The sequence below is a fragment of the Notothenia rossii genome (assembly GCF_949606895.1).
Source record: "Notothenia rossii genome assembly, chromosome: 3".
Classification (NCBI taxonomy): domain Eukaryota; kingdom Metazoa; phylum Chordata; class Actinopteri; order Perciformes; family Nototheniidae; genus Notothenia; species Notothenia rossii.
Genome location: NC_136901.1, coordinates 70,824,566 through 70,836,855, shown reverse-complemented (window position 1 = coordinate 70,836,855; position 12,290 = coordinate 70,824,566). Strand labels below are relative to the sequence as shown.

General features: G+C 40.8%; 1 protein-coding gene across 3 annotated transcripts in view; it reads left to right on the top strand.

The window, feature by feature from the left end:
- The window catches only part of synpo (synaptopodin), a 39,391-nt gene extending 30,631 nt beyond the window's left edge, over positions 1–8,760 (top strand). For 2 of the 3 annotated variants that reach the window (XM_079671934.1, XM_079671933.1), the window contains exons 3-4: positions 1,834–3,899; positions 5,755–8,760. In XM_079671934.1, the coding sequence (XP_079528060.1) occupies positions 1,834–3,899; positions 5,755–6,966 (3,278 nt within the window). In that variant the 3' untranslated portion in view covers positions 6,967–8,760. Of the gene's footprint in view, positions 1–1,833; positions 3,900–5,754 lie in introns of those variants that run through there. The other variant, XR_013806513.1, reaches the window with a different exon arrangement.
- Positions 8,761–12,290: the final 3,530 nt, after the last annotated feature.

The window sequence follows — 12,290 nt, the reverse complement described above, 5'->3', positions numbered from 1 at the left end:
GATAACCACTCTGGCTCCTACTAGAGGTAACTAGATGTGTACAGCTGGAGGACATTTGATTTCTAGCCTTACTGCTCTGGTTCTGGTATATCCAAGTAGTCTGATTTATCAAATTAAATAGCTAATAAAAATGTCAAGACGTGTGCTGGTGTTCGCAGCTATATTAATAAATAATATGGTAGGTTTTCTCCGGCAGTCTATAAAGGAAAGAGATTTATGCTCATGTCAACAGGACTGCTTGTTTAAAAGGGTTGTGTGATAGTGCTTTCATCCCTCTTATATTGTTGTCACCAATATGTGAGGTGGTTGATATATCCCCTTCTAATAGTGTCCCGTTCTTTCTTTCCTCTCTCACTGTCAGGTTGAGTGATTTATCATAGTTGACGCTGACATTGATGTATTGATGCATCATCAAGGCATAAACTTTTTTGCATCTAAATGCACTGTTTATAATCCAGAAGGGCCTATAGTTCCCATTTTATATATTACATTAATAAGATGATAAAGATAAGCTATTGAACTTTAGATAGGTCCTTGTTAATGGAACTCATGGGTGACCTACAAAGAGTTAATTCAATTACTGCTGAGGGTAGACTGAAAGTCTGTAAAATCAATGAGAGATGCATATTATTCCCTTTCACTGGGGGAATGATCATGTTTATACTCTGTGCCATGAAAAAATACATGCAGAATTACCTCTATATAGGAAAGCTTTACAAATGATTGATTTATGCATAATTGTTGTGATTGGCACATGATAAGGTCAAGTAATGTAGCTCCCTGGATACATCACCTTATTAAATAAAGAAGGAGTCATGGCTGTGTGAGTGAGACGTTGTCTTTCACTAGTCAGAGTTACATAAATAACATGAATAATCTACCAGATGTGTCGCCACAAGCAGTTATTCTGCAATAAAATACCCATCAGGGTTTCTTCTTAAAGGTTTTTATTATGTTTAAGGAATATGCAGCTTTGATTTTCCTCTTGTAAACTTAAAGTATGATGTAGTCACTATATTTAAGATGGGAACACTTGATTGTATAGTATGTTTATAGACAGCAGTCGAAATATGTCATTTTTGAAAGCCAATTAAAAAAAAACGTCTATTAAGGGTTTGAGCTGCAGCACAAATTAACTACAGAGAGAAACCAAAGGCATCTTGGAAGCTCACGCGGGGAGTTTTCTCAGCGGTGGAGGAATGCTCAGGGAGGGACTGTTGCAGATGGCAGAGGAAATAGCTCCGCTGTCTGGAATGGAGCTCTTAAGCTCCAAAAACAAACTTGTCAATTTGAACATAGCCATAATTTCAAGGTAATCAGCATAACTGCAGTATCGGTTAAAGACGATGATTGACAACAATTTCTCTCGGTACTGTCGGAAAAATGTCCCAGATCTTTTATGAACTTAAGTCAACAAGCTTATTAAAATGTTTTTCCTCCTACGTCTGTTAGTTCTTTGTCTCAAGCTCCAGTCTGCTGAGTCAAGTGTCCACAAAGCCCTATTTTTCTCACTGGATTGGTTGTAATCAAAAGCAAAGCAGAATCAGAACCAGATGGTGCAGAAACAATTATGTGGGTTTTTAAAGAGAATATTTAATCCCTGACTTGTTAAAAATGTGTCCTTGCTGGTTCTCTCTATTTGTACTGTCCATAAAAGTGGTTTGGTGAGCTTTAATTAGATGTTGAGGGAGTTGTCTTTGTTTAAGGAGTAGATGTAGCCCATTACTAAGTCTGCCAAAGTTAGGGGTCCCTTTCATCACAAAAAAGACAAAATCCCTTGTTTATCTCATTAATCAGATTTCCAACTTTCTCTCCCTTTCTCTTTTACTACAGATCTGACGAGGAGTGCCAGTCTGTCAGAGAAGGAGCTAAAGGAGGCCCGTGTCAGGAGTCAGATCATTGCTGCTCAGCTCACAGTCCCTTCAAACTCCAGCTCCAGAGGTGTGCAGCTTTTCAACCGGCGCAAGCAAAGGGTCAGCGCCTTTACACTCGAAAGCTGTGGAGAGGGGTCAGGGGGTGACGGACCTGAGAATGTGAAGACAGACCCCTCTAGTAACAAAATAACATGGGCAGAGAAGAGCACTGAAGAAAAGGATAGAGACCTGAACTTTAAGAACAGTAAGCCACTCTTGTCACTACCTGGTAGGGTACATTCAGTAGGTGATATCATGGAGGAACCAGCTAAAGATTTCTACAAGGTAGACGAAATGGAAGACAGTGTTATCCAAGAGAGACATTTCCTACCTGTCAAGGAAGAACAGGAGGAAGAGGAAGAGGCAAGAGATAAACTCTCAGTGGAGCTTGAGGACAAAGTCAAGGATGAGATTCCCCCTGGAAGTAATAATACTGATCCGGTTGTGATGAGACAGGCTGAGTGTGAGGCAGAGATAAATGAGGGCCGCACAGGGCCAATTCGCCCTGGAAAGCTTCATAATGGCTGCCACAGTACCTCTGGGCCTGAGAGGGTTCTTGTTCCAACAACCAAGCAGACTAACACCATCATCAATCGAACGGCCAGGCCTTTTTTCTCGCCATTGACAGTGCAGTCACCAGAGTCCTCCAGCCCTGTCATGGATATTCCCCCTCCTCCTTCTTACGACACTCCTCCCCTCCCTGTTTACACTGCTCCTCAACCTTCGGCGTTCTCACCACTGCCTCCGCCTCCGTCATATCCCACACCATCTCTCCCGGCTTTTACAAACCAGCCGCCGCAGAACTTCTACTCCAGTCCACATCTGATTTCTCCCGTCTTGTCTCCTCCACCCCCCCAGTTCCCTGTGTCTTCTGTCTCTCAGTTCCCACCCATGCCCCATTATGGCCCTCCCAAAGTCCCAAAGCCCTCCACATTTGTTCCTCAGCCTGCTCAAGAGAGGAAGTCTATAACACCAATCAAAACGGGAATACTTGAGGAGGGTGCTGCTAGAAGAGGGAATAGGAAGTCAATGTTCACTTTCAAAGAGAAGACAGTGGTAGCTCCGAACCCTGAGCTTCTCTCTCTGGTGCAGGGGGTGGATGAAAGGAAGAAACATGGACATATATCTGTGCCTGAGCCAGTATCCGAGGAAGAGTTGCTGGCATTGGGTGCTGAGGCCTCCAACTTCCTCGCCAAGGAGGAGGACAGGGCAGAAGAGGAAAGAGCTCCAGAGTGGGCTTCCAGCCTCAAGGCCTCCAGGACCCGTCCCAGGGCAGAGCATGTGCCAGATCATAGCCTCACCAATGTATCAGGAAAGGGGGCTGAGCTGTTCACAAAGCGACAGTCCAGGATGGAGAAATATGTGATTGAGAAGCAAAATTCGGGACAAATGAGGTCTCCTTCTCCCACTATGTCTCTGCCACCATCTTGGGTGTACCCAGCAAACATGCCTGGCAGGGTGAAAGCCATTGCAAAAAATTCTGACATGGGGGCTCAGCTTTCAGAAAAACTAAAGGCCCAACAAGCTGTCCAGCAAAAACCAAGACAAAAAGCCCCAGAGCCAGAGCCAATCGCAGAGCCTCCGTTAGAAAATGGTTGCTCCAAGTTAGAGATGGACTTGTCGAGGCACCGGCCTTACCAGCTTTCCTCTTCCCTCTTCATCCTCAACCCAGTCAAGGACCCCCTTAGTACCTTACCCAAAGGAGCACCACAGTCCAAGAACCTGATATCAAACCAGCCTTTCTCTAGACAGACTTCCTTACCTTATAACCCTCCTTCTCACTTCCGTACCCAGAGTATGTCACCACAGCTGCCCCTCAGCCCCACAAGAAGAGAAGCTGAATATCCACCAAATCCAACTTATGGGCAGCCAAGGATCAGCTCTCCTATGTCGGCCTTCTCTCCAGAGCGAGTGTCCTCTTCACGGTCAGGGGTCCAGGCACCAAGGCCTATGTTTTCTGCAAAGAAGGCAGGGATTGCACCACAGGTGTGGAGACCCTCTCTCTACTATTTCTAGAAAATGTGTTTAATGCACTTTTCCGTTTAACTTGTGCCTTCTAGGACTATTTATTGTATTATAGGTAAATAACAGAGCGGAATATTTGATATGTGAAAAGTCACATGTTTCAGTAAGCAATTGATTGTATAAGAAATGATTGATAATAGATGCAATTAGGGCCGTACCGTGCCTGCTTCTTCCAGTATTATCTAAGTGACAACAACTAAATTGTTCACTGAATCTATAATTGTACTTTTCCGCAGTAACAAACACCCAAACAGCAGTAATTACCTGCATTTAAAATTCAAATGTGCCAAGCGCGTCAGCACTAAAATACTTACATTTTTTGTACATTTTGAAATATGATCAGAAACAACCTCACACTTTTTCCACTTTTCTCTCCCAGTCCTGTGGGCACCAGGGTGATGCTGCTTCATAAAGCACTTTAACAGATGGTCTGGCATCTGCTTTATGATCTATGGTTTGCAATTTAATTCTGCTCACTGACATGAAAGTTGCAGGGAGAGAACTCCTTTTATGTCTTTATGTCTTAGGGGTAATTTACTCTGCTTTTCAGCATTTCCTACATAAATATATAGTGTGTACTTTGATTCTTTGATGTTTCAATTCTACAGGCTGCATACTAATTTGTATCACGGACATATATATTGTTTTCGTGACTTAAAGCTGTAATTCCAGAAGTATTTTCTCACAGAACATAATCAATCACTGTTGTTATAGACTACAGGGTTTGTGTTTGTTTCATTTCATAAACTTTGATTCACTGCTCTCTTCTGCTTCTTTCCTGTCTGTAATGACTGATTTATTTGTGTTAGAGTGAGTCTTTCCTTCTCTGATTAAAACTTTGTGTGACCTCTTTCTCCTTTTTCTCAGTTCCTGACTCCACTTACTTCTTTCAACCATTAGTTTGACTGACTACTGTTTGTTATTTCACTTTCCTTTCTTTCTTGCAATCACTGCAAACACTTGAACATGCAAATAAACTTTATGTTTCTGTTTAACGCAAAGATCACAGATCTATTTTGGAACACAGCATGTGACTTTGAAATTAAAATATTTATTCCATCTTGCCATTGCAAGATATTTGAGTCATAATAAGAATTTGAGTTATGTGTGTTCATGTTAAGATCTGATACTTTTTGATGTAGGGGAGGGGGGGGGGGGGTGTCTAACATTCAGACACATGGAATAACCTTTTACCTGGGTCTGTTTCTTTCACAGATGCGCTGAACCTTAGTAATGTGATCAGTGACATTCATCTTAAAGACCATACATTTTCAGGATACTAAGCCGAGCAGTTCAGTCTATGACAAAGTGCTTATATTTTGATTACGGAGTGCAGATTGTTTGCTCTTAATTAGTATGTGCATAAGAAGGAATGCTGTCCTTGCTTCAGTCGAGTAACTTCATATCCCTGTAAAGGTTAACCATCTCAGGAAGGCTAAATGACAGTAACCTGAGAGGGACACTAAAGACTGTGCATGTGTCCTAGCAGTGTCCTAGCCAGGCTTAATGAAGAAGAAGAAGGGAGTACACAGAGATAGGCTGGATGCCACTGGGGGTCAGACTTAACACTTACAAAATATTTGACCCAAAATGCACTTAGTCTCGAATAGACTTAAGGCCTGTTTCACTGTAACATGTTGGGCTTTTGCAAGTTTAAGCAAAACAAAAAATCTCGCCATGGTCAAATCAAAACCTTAGCATTAACATAACGAAGACATTTATTTATTCCAAATGATTGTATAACCATTTGTTATTTGCATGTTTGTGTGATGTATTTTTGAATGTCTAAGATATATAATTTGTCCTGGTCCAACAGACACCAACGGATTCCTCCCCAGTTGAATCCCGCAGTGAGGCTCCAACGCCAACCAGGACGCCCAGCCTCACCAGACGTTTCAGCAGCCCAGAGGGCCCGGCACCTGGGATCTGGGCTCCCAGCCTCCAAGCTAACCGGCCCTCCACCGCCATCTCTAGCGGCTCAGTAACTTCCCCTGTATCTTCTGCCAGAGGTACCAGATGCCAATCCCCTGTGGCCAGTCAGAATATCCAATTGTCCATGGTGACCTCCAGTACAGCACCCAGAACCTCTCAAACATTTACAGCCACTTCTTCACGCTCTTCTCCTTGGGGTTCAAGATGTCAGTCGCCAATGGTTAGCCCGAATACCCAGTCTTCCAGCAACACCTCTATTCCTGGTTATAGACCATCCCAAACACCTACAACTACTTCCCCTTTTTCTCCTCCTTGGGGTTCAAGATGTCAGTCCCCGAAGATGAACCAGTGTACACAATCTTCCACTGTATCCTCTACATCCAAACCAACCCCAACATCTACAGCTGCATCACCACGCTCCCCTCCTTGGGGATCAAGATGCCAGTCCCCTAAGGTGAGCCAAAAAAGCCATTCTTCCACAATTACCTTTGTTCCTACATCCAGACCAACCCAAACATTGACAGCCACCTCTCCTGTGTCTCCTCCTTGGAGCTCACGTCCCCAGTCTCCTGCACTCTCCCAGACTAGTTTATCCTTCTCCGCCACTAAACCTCTGCACACATTTTCTGCAACCTCTCCTGTTCCCCCACCAAAAGACAGTCGCTGCATGTCCCCCATTGTTGATAACCAAGACTCTAAAGCCAACCACCGCCTCCTGGCCAAGAACATCATCAATGCAGCCAAACGCAAAAACAGCCCCTCCCCTGGAGCACTGAGCGGCCACAGCCTCCCCATCTCCCCACTGGGAAATTCTCACCATGGCTACGACTGTAACAAACCACCCATGAGTCCTTTCCAGTCACGGGCATTTGGGGCCCAGTCCCCTACCTTCACCAGCCCTCCTCCAACCCCAACACAGAGGATCTGTTCACCTGTGAGGCTCTACAACACTCGCTCCCTCACCGACTCTGACGCCTCTGTTGAGTCTGAAGACTCAGGCCTGCGATCGCCTGGCCTGCACTCCTACAACACCTGTCCCCGTGGCTGGGGCGGCAGCCTGAGGGTGAAGAGAAGCACTGTCTCCACGGACCTTTGAGGGTATTAATGGAAGGCAATCAAAGCATGATTTAGGTTCATAGACATTTTGGGCATTGGGTTAATCAGAAAAAGAGTTTCTGATGGCGCATTATTATACTTTTCCTTTGAAGATACCTTTCTATAGCTTTGAATACCAATCCTTGACAATGGTAAATATGTTATTAAGGTAGTATTAGTACTTTATATGACTCACGTTCAAAGTATGTACTGACAAGAACAAGCTTTTTACATAACCCAGTTGCTGTGGCTTGTACGCTTCTTAAATACCAAAAAGACAAAAAATAGAGTAACCAAAGATATTTGAATCCGCTTCAATATGATTCCTTTTACACAAAACATACATTCACACTGTTCCAGTTAAATTGTGTATGATTACATCGTTTTTAATGTTATAAATGAAATATCAATATGTTTGCTGGTGTGACGCAAGTCAAAATGGGAAGAGACTTGAAGAATCGTAAGTGGAGTGGGGACACATGGAGTGAATAATGTATACATATTTAGCTGACAAAAGCACAGTGGTAAGCGGTACAATGCTAATCACATTATCATACAGGGTCACAGTATTCACCACAGTTTATTATCCATTTTAATCAATGGGAAATAACTTATGCATAATTATCGCATTGCAATAATCGATTTAACACAGCGAATGTTATGTAAGTTATATGTTTTTATGTACTACATTTTCTAAAATGAATGTAAGCTTTACAGACAGATTGAGGGGGAATGACGAGGAGATGAAGAGACGAAGAGTTATGTAGAGGTTGGGGCATTTACGCACATGTTCAATCAAGCACCTGATTCAGGACAAAGAAATATTCCAAAGACTTATTCCCCTATGTAAAACCATTGACGATGAACAATTCAATAAACAATAGCTGTCAAAATGCAAATGTAATGGCATATTGATTGTAATAGTCGCATTGGAGATTGATGGTTGTTGATATCTGTCATGAGGAACGTTTTAACATGTTCTGTGCCTGTACTTATTGTACAAAGTGCCTGTTTGGATGAGAAAATGCGTATGTCAGAAATGGTATAACAAATGTTGTTAAAAAAGGTTAGAAGAATGTTGTATGTTGTGAAATAATAATCTAAGTGTTTGTGAGAAAATTATAAGAGGAATGAATTGTATTTTAAATACATACATATCTGAAATGTACATTCTCTTTTACTTCTAAAGTTTCTTTTTATACTTGATTTGCACTTCTGTTCATTCCATTTCAATGGCTCAATTGGCATTATGAAAACATGATTTTCTTAAACAAACAGGTGTCATTCACAACAGAAATAGCAAATACATTTTATTTTGTGAAAATTAAAATACTTCTGCACAAAAATATATGTTGACAAGATGGTAACATTTAGCTGTAAACCTGACTGCTGCCTTCAAACCACGTCTGGCTTTTTGTTTACACCATTTGCACATTGCCCAATCTCATACCCTCACACACACAACAGATCAGTCTCCACTCTCCGACGTGAAGGCCGAAAGCATCAGCACATTTATAAATATTTACTTCTGTGTGTGTTTTTGAGAGGCAGGGACACCTGCTTCACATTGACCTGGCTCCTTCAGCAGGATTAAGCCTATTACTGTCATGGATAGGTTTCAACTTGGGTCACCTTTGGACAAACCAAACACCGCCGGCATCCTCAGACACATTCAAAAATCACAACATGTTTTTTTGTTTTTTTTTGCAGCTCATTTTTCTTTCATTTTATAACAGTATGATGTCTGAAAATAAATGCAAATAAAAAGTGATGACACATTCATTCAAATAATGTATAGTTTGTCTTTTGTGTGATTATTATACTTACATGTACCCTAAACAGAAAATAAAACATTATGTTGGTCATCCATGAGATCATTTAATATAAAACACTTTATTTAATGATTTACTTTTAGTGTACACTTGAAGTAAGGTTAAACTGTGACAAATGTAGGTATACAGTAATCCTGTACAACACCAACTAAACAGAGATTCATATTCCATCTGATCCTTACATTACCCCTTAATGCACTGCAACAGCATCTCCATTCAAATTGTAGTTGATAAAGTATATTTTATTGTGGTTTAATAGTTTTATTGATATGTTTTAAATTGCCTATTTTCAGTCCCAAAAAAAGTGATTAACAACCTCTTCTTGTATTAAATTCCTGTAACATTATAATAAATAGGCTTCGAATAAGCTTACAAATTCTGGCATACAGTATGTGCAGGATCACCCACCGTATTCGTAGACTAACATTGTTTATTTTGTTTTACAGAGGCTTGCATCATGCTACACAGTGCAACATGCTACATATTTAAGGGGATAGTTAGGCGAAATAAATGTGCCTTGCAGCAACTCCTTGGGGTGAAAAGAAAACCAAAGCCAAATTTATCATAGGTTCAAAGACTGCCATCTGTAGGACCCCAGAAAGAAGTTCAAATGAGGCGACGCGGTTTGAACTTAAGTTATGTTATGTGGCCTGCATGGCACTGTGTATCAAAAATAAATTGTATTTTTCATACGTACTCTCATGGTTTTTCTTTTCTTTTCAAGAATTCCTCATAGTTTTAAAATGAGGCAAGAAAATAATATAAAGGAAAACAGTTGAAGTATTATTTAGTGGGAATACTGATACAGCATTCCAACTACTTGTTCTTCTACGCACAAATTCTTTATTTAGTGGGAATGCTGATACAACATTCCAACTACTTATTCTTCTACGCACAAATTCTTTATTTAGTGGGAATGCTGATACAACATTCCAACTATTTTTTCTTCTACGAACAAATTCTTTATTCTTATTCCGCCGGGTTATGTTGTCCGTCTTCTGCTCCCACATTGCAGAAACTCCGCTCGAACATCAAAACGTTCAGCTCGGTAGGGAATCAATGGCTATTACTTTTCTCATTCATAACTTTCAAAATTCCCGAGATATATCCCATAATTCATCACATTTTTAACATGGAAGTCAATGGAGAAACTCTTCAGACTTGAAAAATCTTCATGCGACTTCAACACCTAACTGTTCCTTCATACTTTCAGTCAGAAACCTCATTCCAACTTTAAAATGTTACAAATCTTTCTGACATTATTCATATTAAACAACTTTTAAATCAGATTCATACTTTTAGAGATATTAAACATTGTTCAGACCATGGTAAAGAGGCCTTCTTCAGATTCAGCTCATTAAGGTGCTTGATGTCACAGGTGGAGGAGAGCTTGAAATTCGCCTTCATATTTCTTTTTAAACCTGCCATAATTCCCAAACCCTACACTCCTGAGACATAATTTTTCATGATAAACGTAGGAAAACATCTCGTAGCTTGAAAAATAAAAATCAATTACGCAAAAATAATTAAACAAAATGCCTCCTGAGGGCATGAAGTGACAACAACTTTCAACATGTCTCCATTAAAGCCCATTGTACATTCAGGTTGGTCTTTCCTCACAGCAGCAGCCGCACACCTTTAGTTAATCTACAAAAAACACCACATTATTGACATGAAAGTACACAAAAAGCAAACTTCAGATACTCAGGGTCCTTAAGATGCTTCACGCATTGAAATTTCCCCGATATCTGTTACGGTCCTTCAACAAGACGTTCACATGTAAGAGGTTTATCTCTCATTCAGAACAATGGAAAGGCTCTCCTCTCACTGATTACTGCACATCACAATGGAAACCTTAGATCTCTGGGCTCAAGCGCAATTGTTTCATAACGTCGTTAGCTCAAACACACCTGTGTGATGGAACACGATAATGTCATAACTCCAACTGAACTGACATGCTCAGAACGCCACCAAACATCACATGATGGTTAACAGTGGCCCTGAACAGCTCTACATCAAATCTGATGTTTTGTAATGTAGTGTTACTATGGCAACGCATCCCTCGCCATAAAACATGATGTTGCTGTAACTCCAATGGACACGGTTCAATCGTCCCCCAATCTTCACTTGTACACTGAACAAAAATATAAACGCAACACTTTTGTTTTTGCTCCCATTTTTCAAGAGATGAACTCAAAGATCTAAAACATTTTCTATATACACAAAATAACCATTTCTCTCAAATATTGTTCACAAATCTGAAAAAATCTGTGATAGTGAGCACTTCTCTTTTGCCGAAATAATCCATCTCACCTCACAGGTGTCGCATATCAAGATGCTGATTAGACAGCATGATTATTGCACAGGTGTGCCTTAGGCTGGCCACAATAAAAGGCCACTCTGAAACGTGCATTTTTGCTTTATTGGGGGGGTCTGGGGGGGTCCGAAAACCAGTCAGCATCTGGTGTGAGGGTTAGGATTAGGGTTAGGGTTAGGGTTAGGGTTAAGGTTAGGGCTAGGGTACTGTTGTGAATCGAGTGGCCCATGGTGGTGGTGGGCTTAAAGTATGGGCAGGCGTATGTTATGGACGATGAACACAGGCCACTCGATTCACAACATTAACCTAACCCTAACCCTAACCCAATGACAGTTAATGGTCCAGCCCTCAACATGTCTATGTGCCATTAGTGAATTTTCCTCAAAAGCTGTTGCCATGGCAATCCCTTGCAGTAAAACACGATATTGCCATAACTCCTATGAAAATTGGGCTAAAACCTCAAATGTGTGCTAACAGTCCAGCCGTGAAGACATCTGTGACAGTTTTTAGATTTCTTCAAATGCCGTTGCCATGGCAACACAATGCTTGCCATGAAACACGGTTTTCTCATAACTTCAGTGAAAATGCTACAAACAACACAAAACTTCGCAGGTTTGGTAACGATGCAGCCGTCAACATATCTAAGCGTATTATGGGGTGTCATCAAATACCGTTGCCATGGCGACAGATCATTCACCATCAAGTTAGTTCAATAGTTTGGAGTTCAAATATTCTGGTGCTTTTCAAAGCCTTTTTACTTACTTACACATTCATTCACTACTACTTACATTTAATATCTAACTCCTTCAGCCTACTTTCAGCTACAGAAACCACTCAACTATTAACTTATTCAGCTATTTCAGGACATTGAGGCTATATATTTTTTGTTTATACCTTTTCAAACCTTTTCTTTTAAATATTAAGCTTCTTCACTATTTTTCCTACTCTTCCAGTTTAACATTTAACTTTCAAGTTTTCAACAAAGTCATTGCAATGCATTTGAGCTGTAACAATTTTGATTCAAATCATTTCACTTTTCTGCATTTCTCAGCTAAATTCAGCAAAACACCTACTTGTTTTTTGTAGCTAAAAGCAGCTACAGAGACCATTCAACTAATAAAATATACAGCTTTTTCTGCATTTTCAGCTAAATTCAGCAACAAATGTACACAGTTT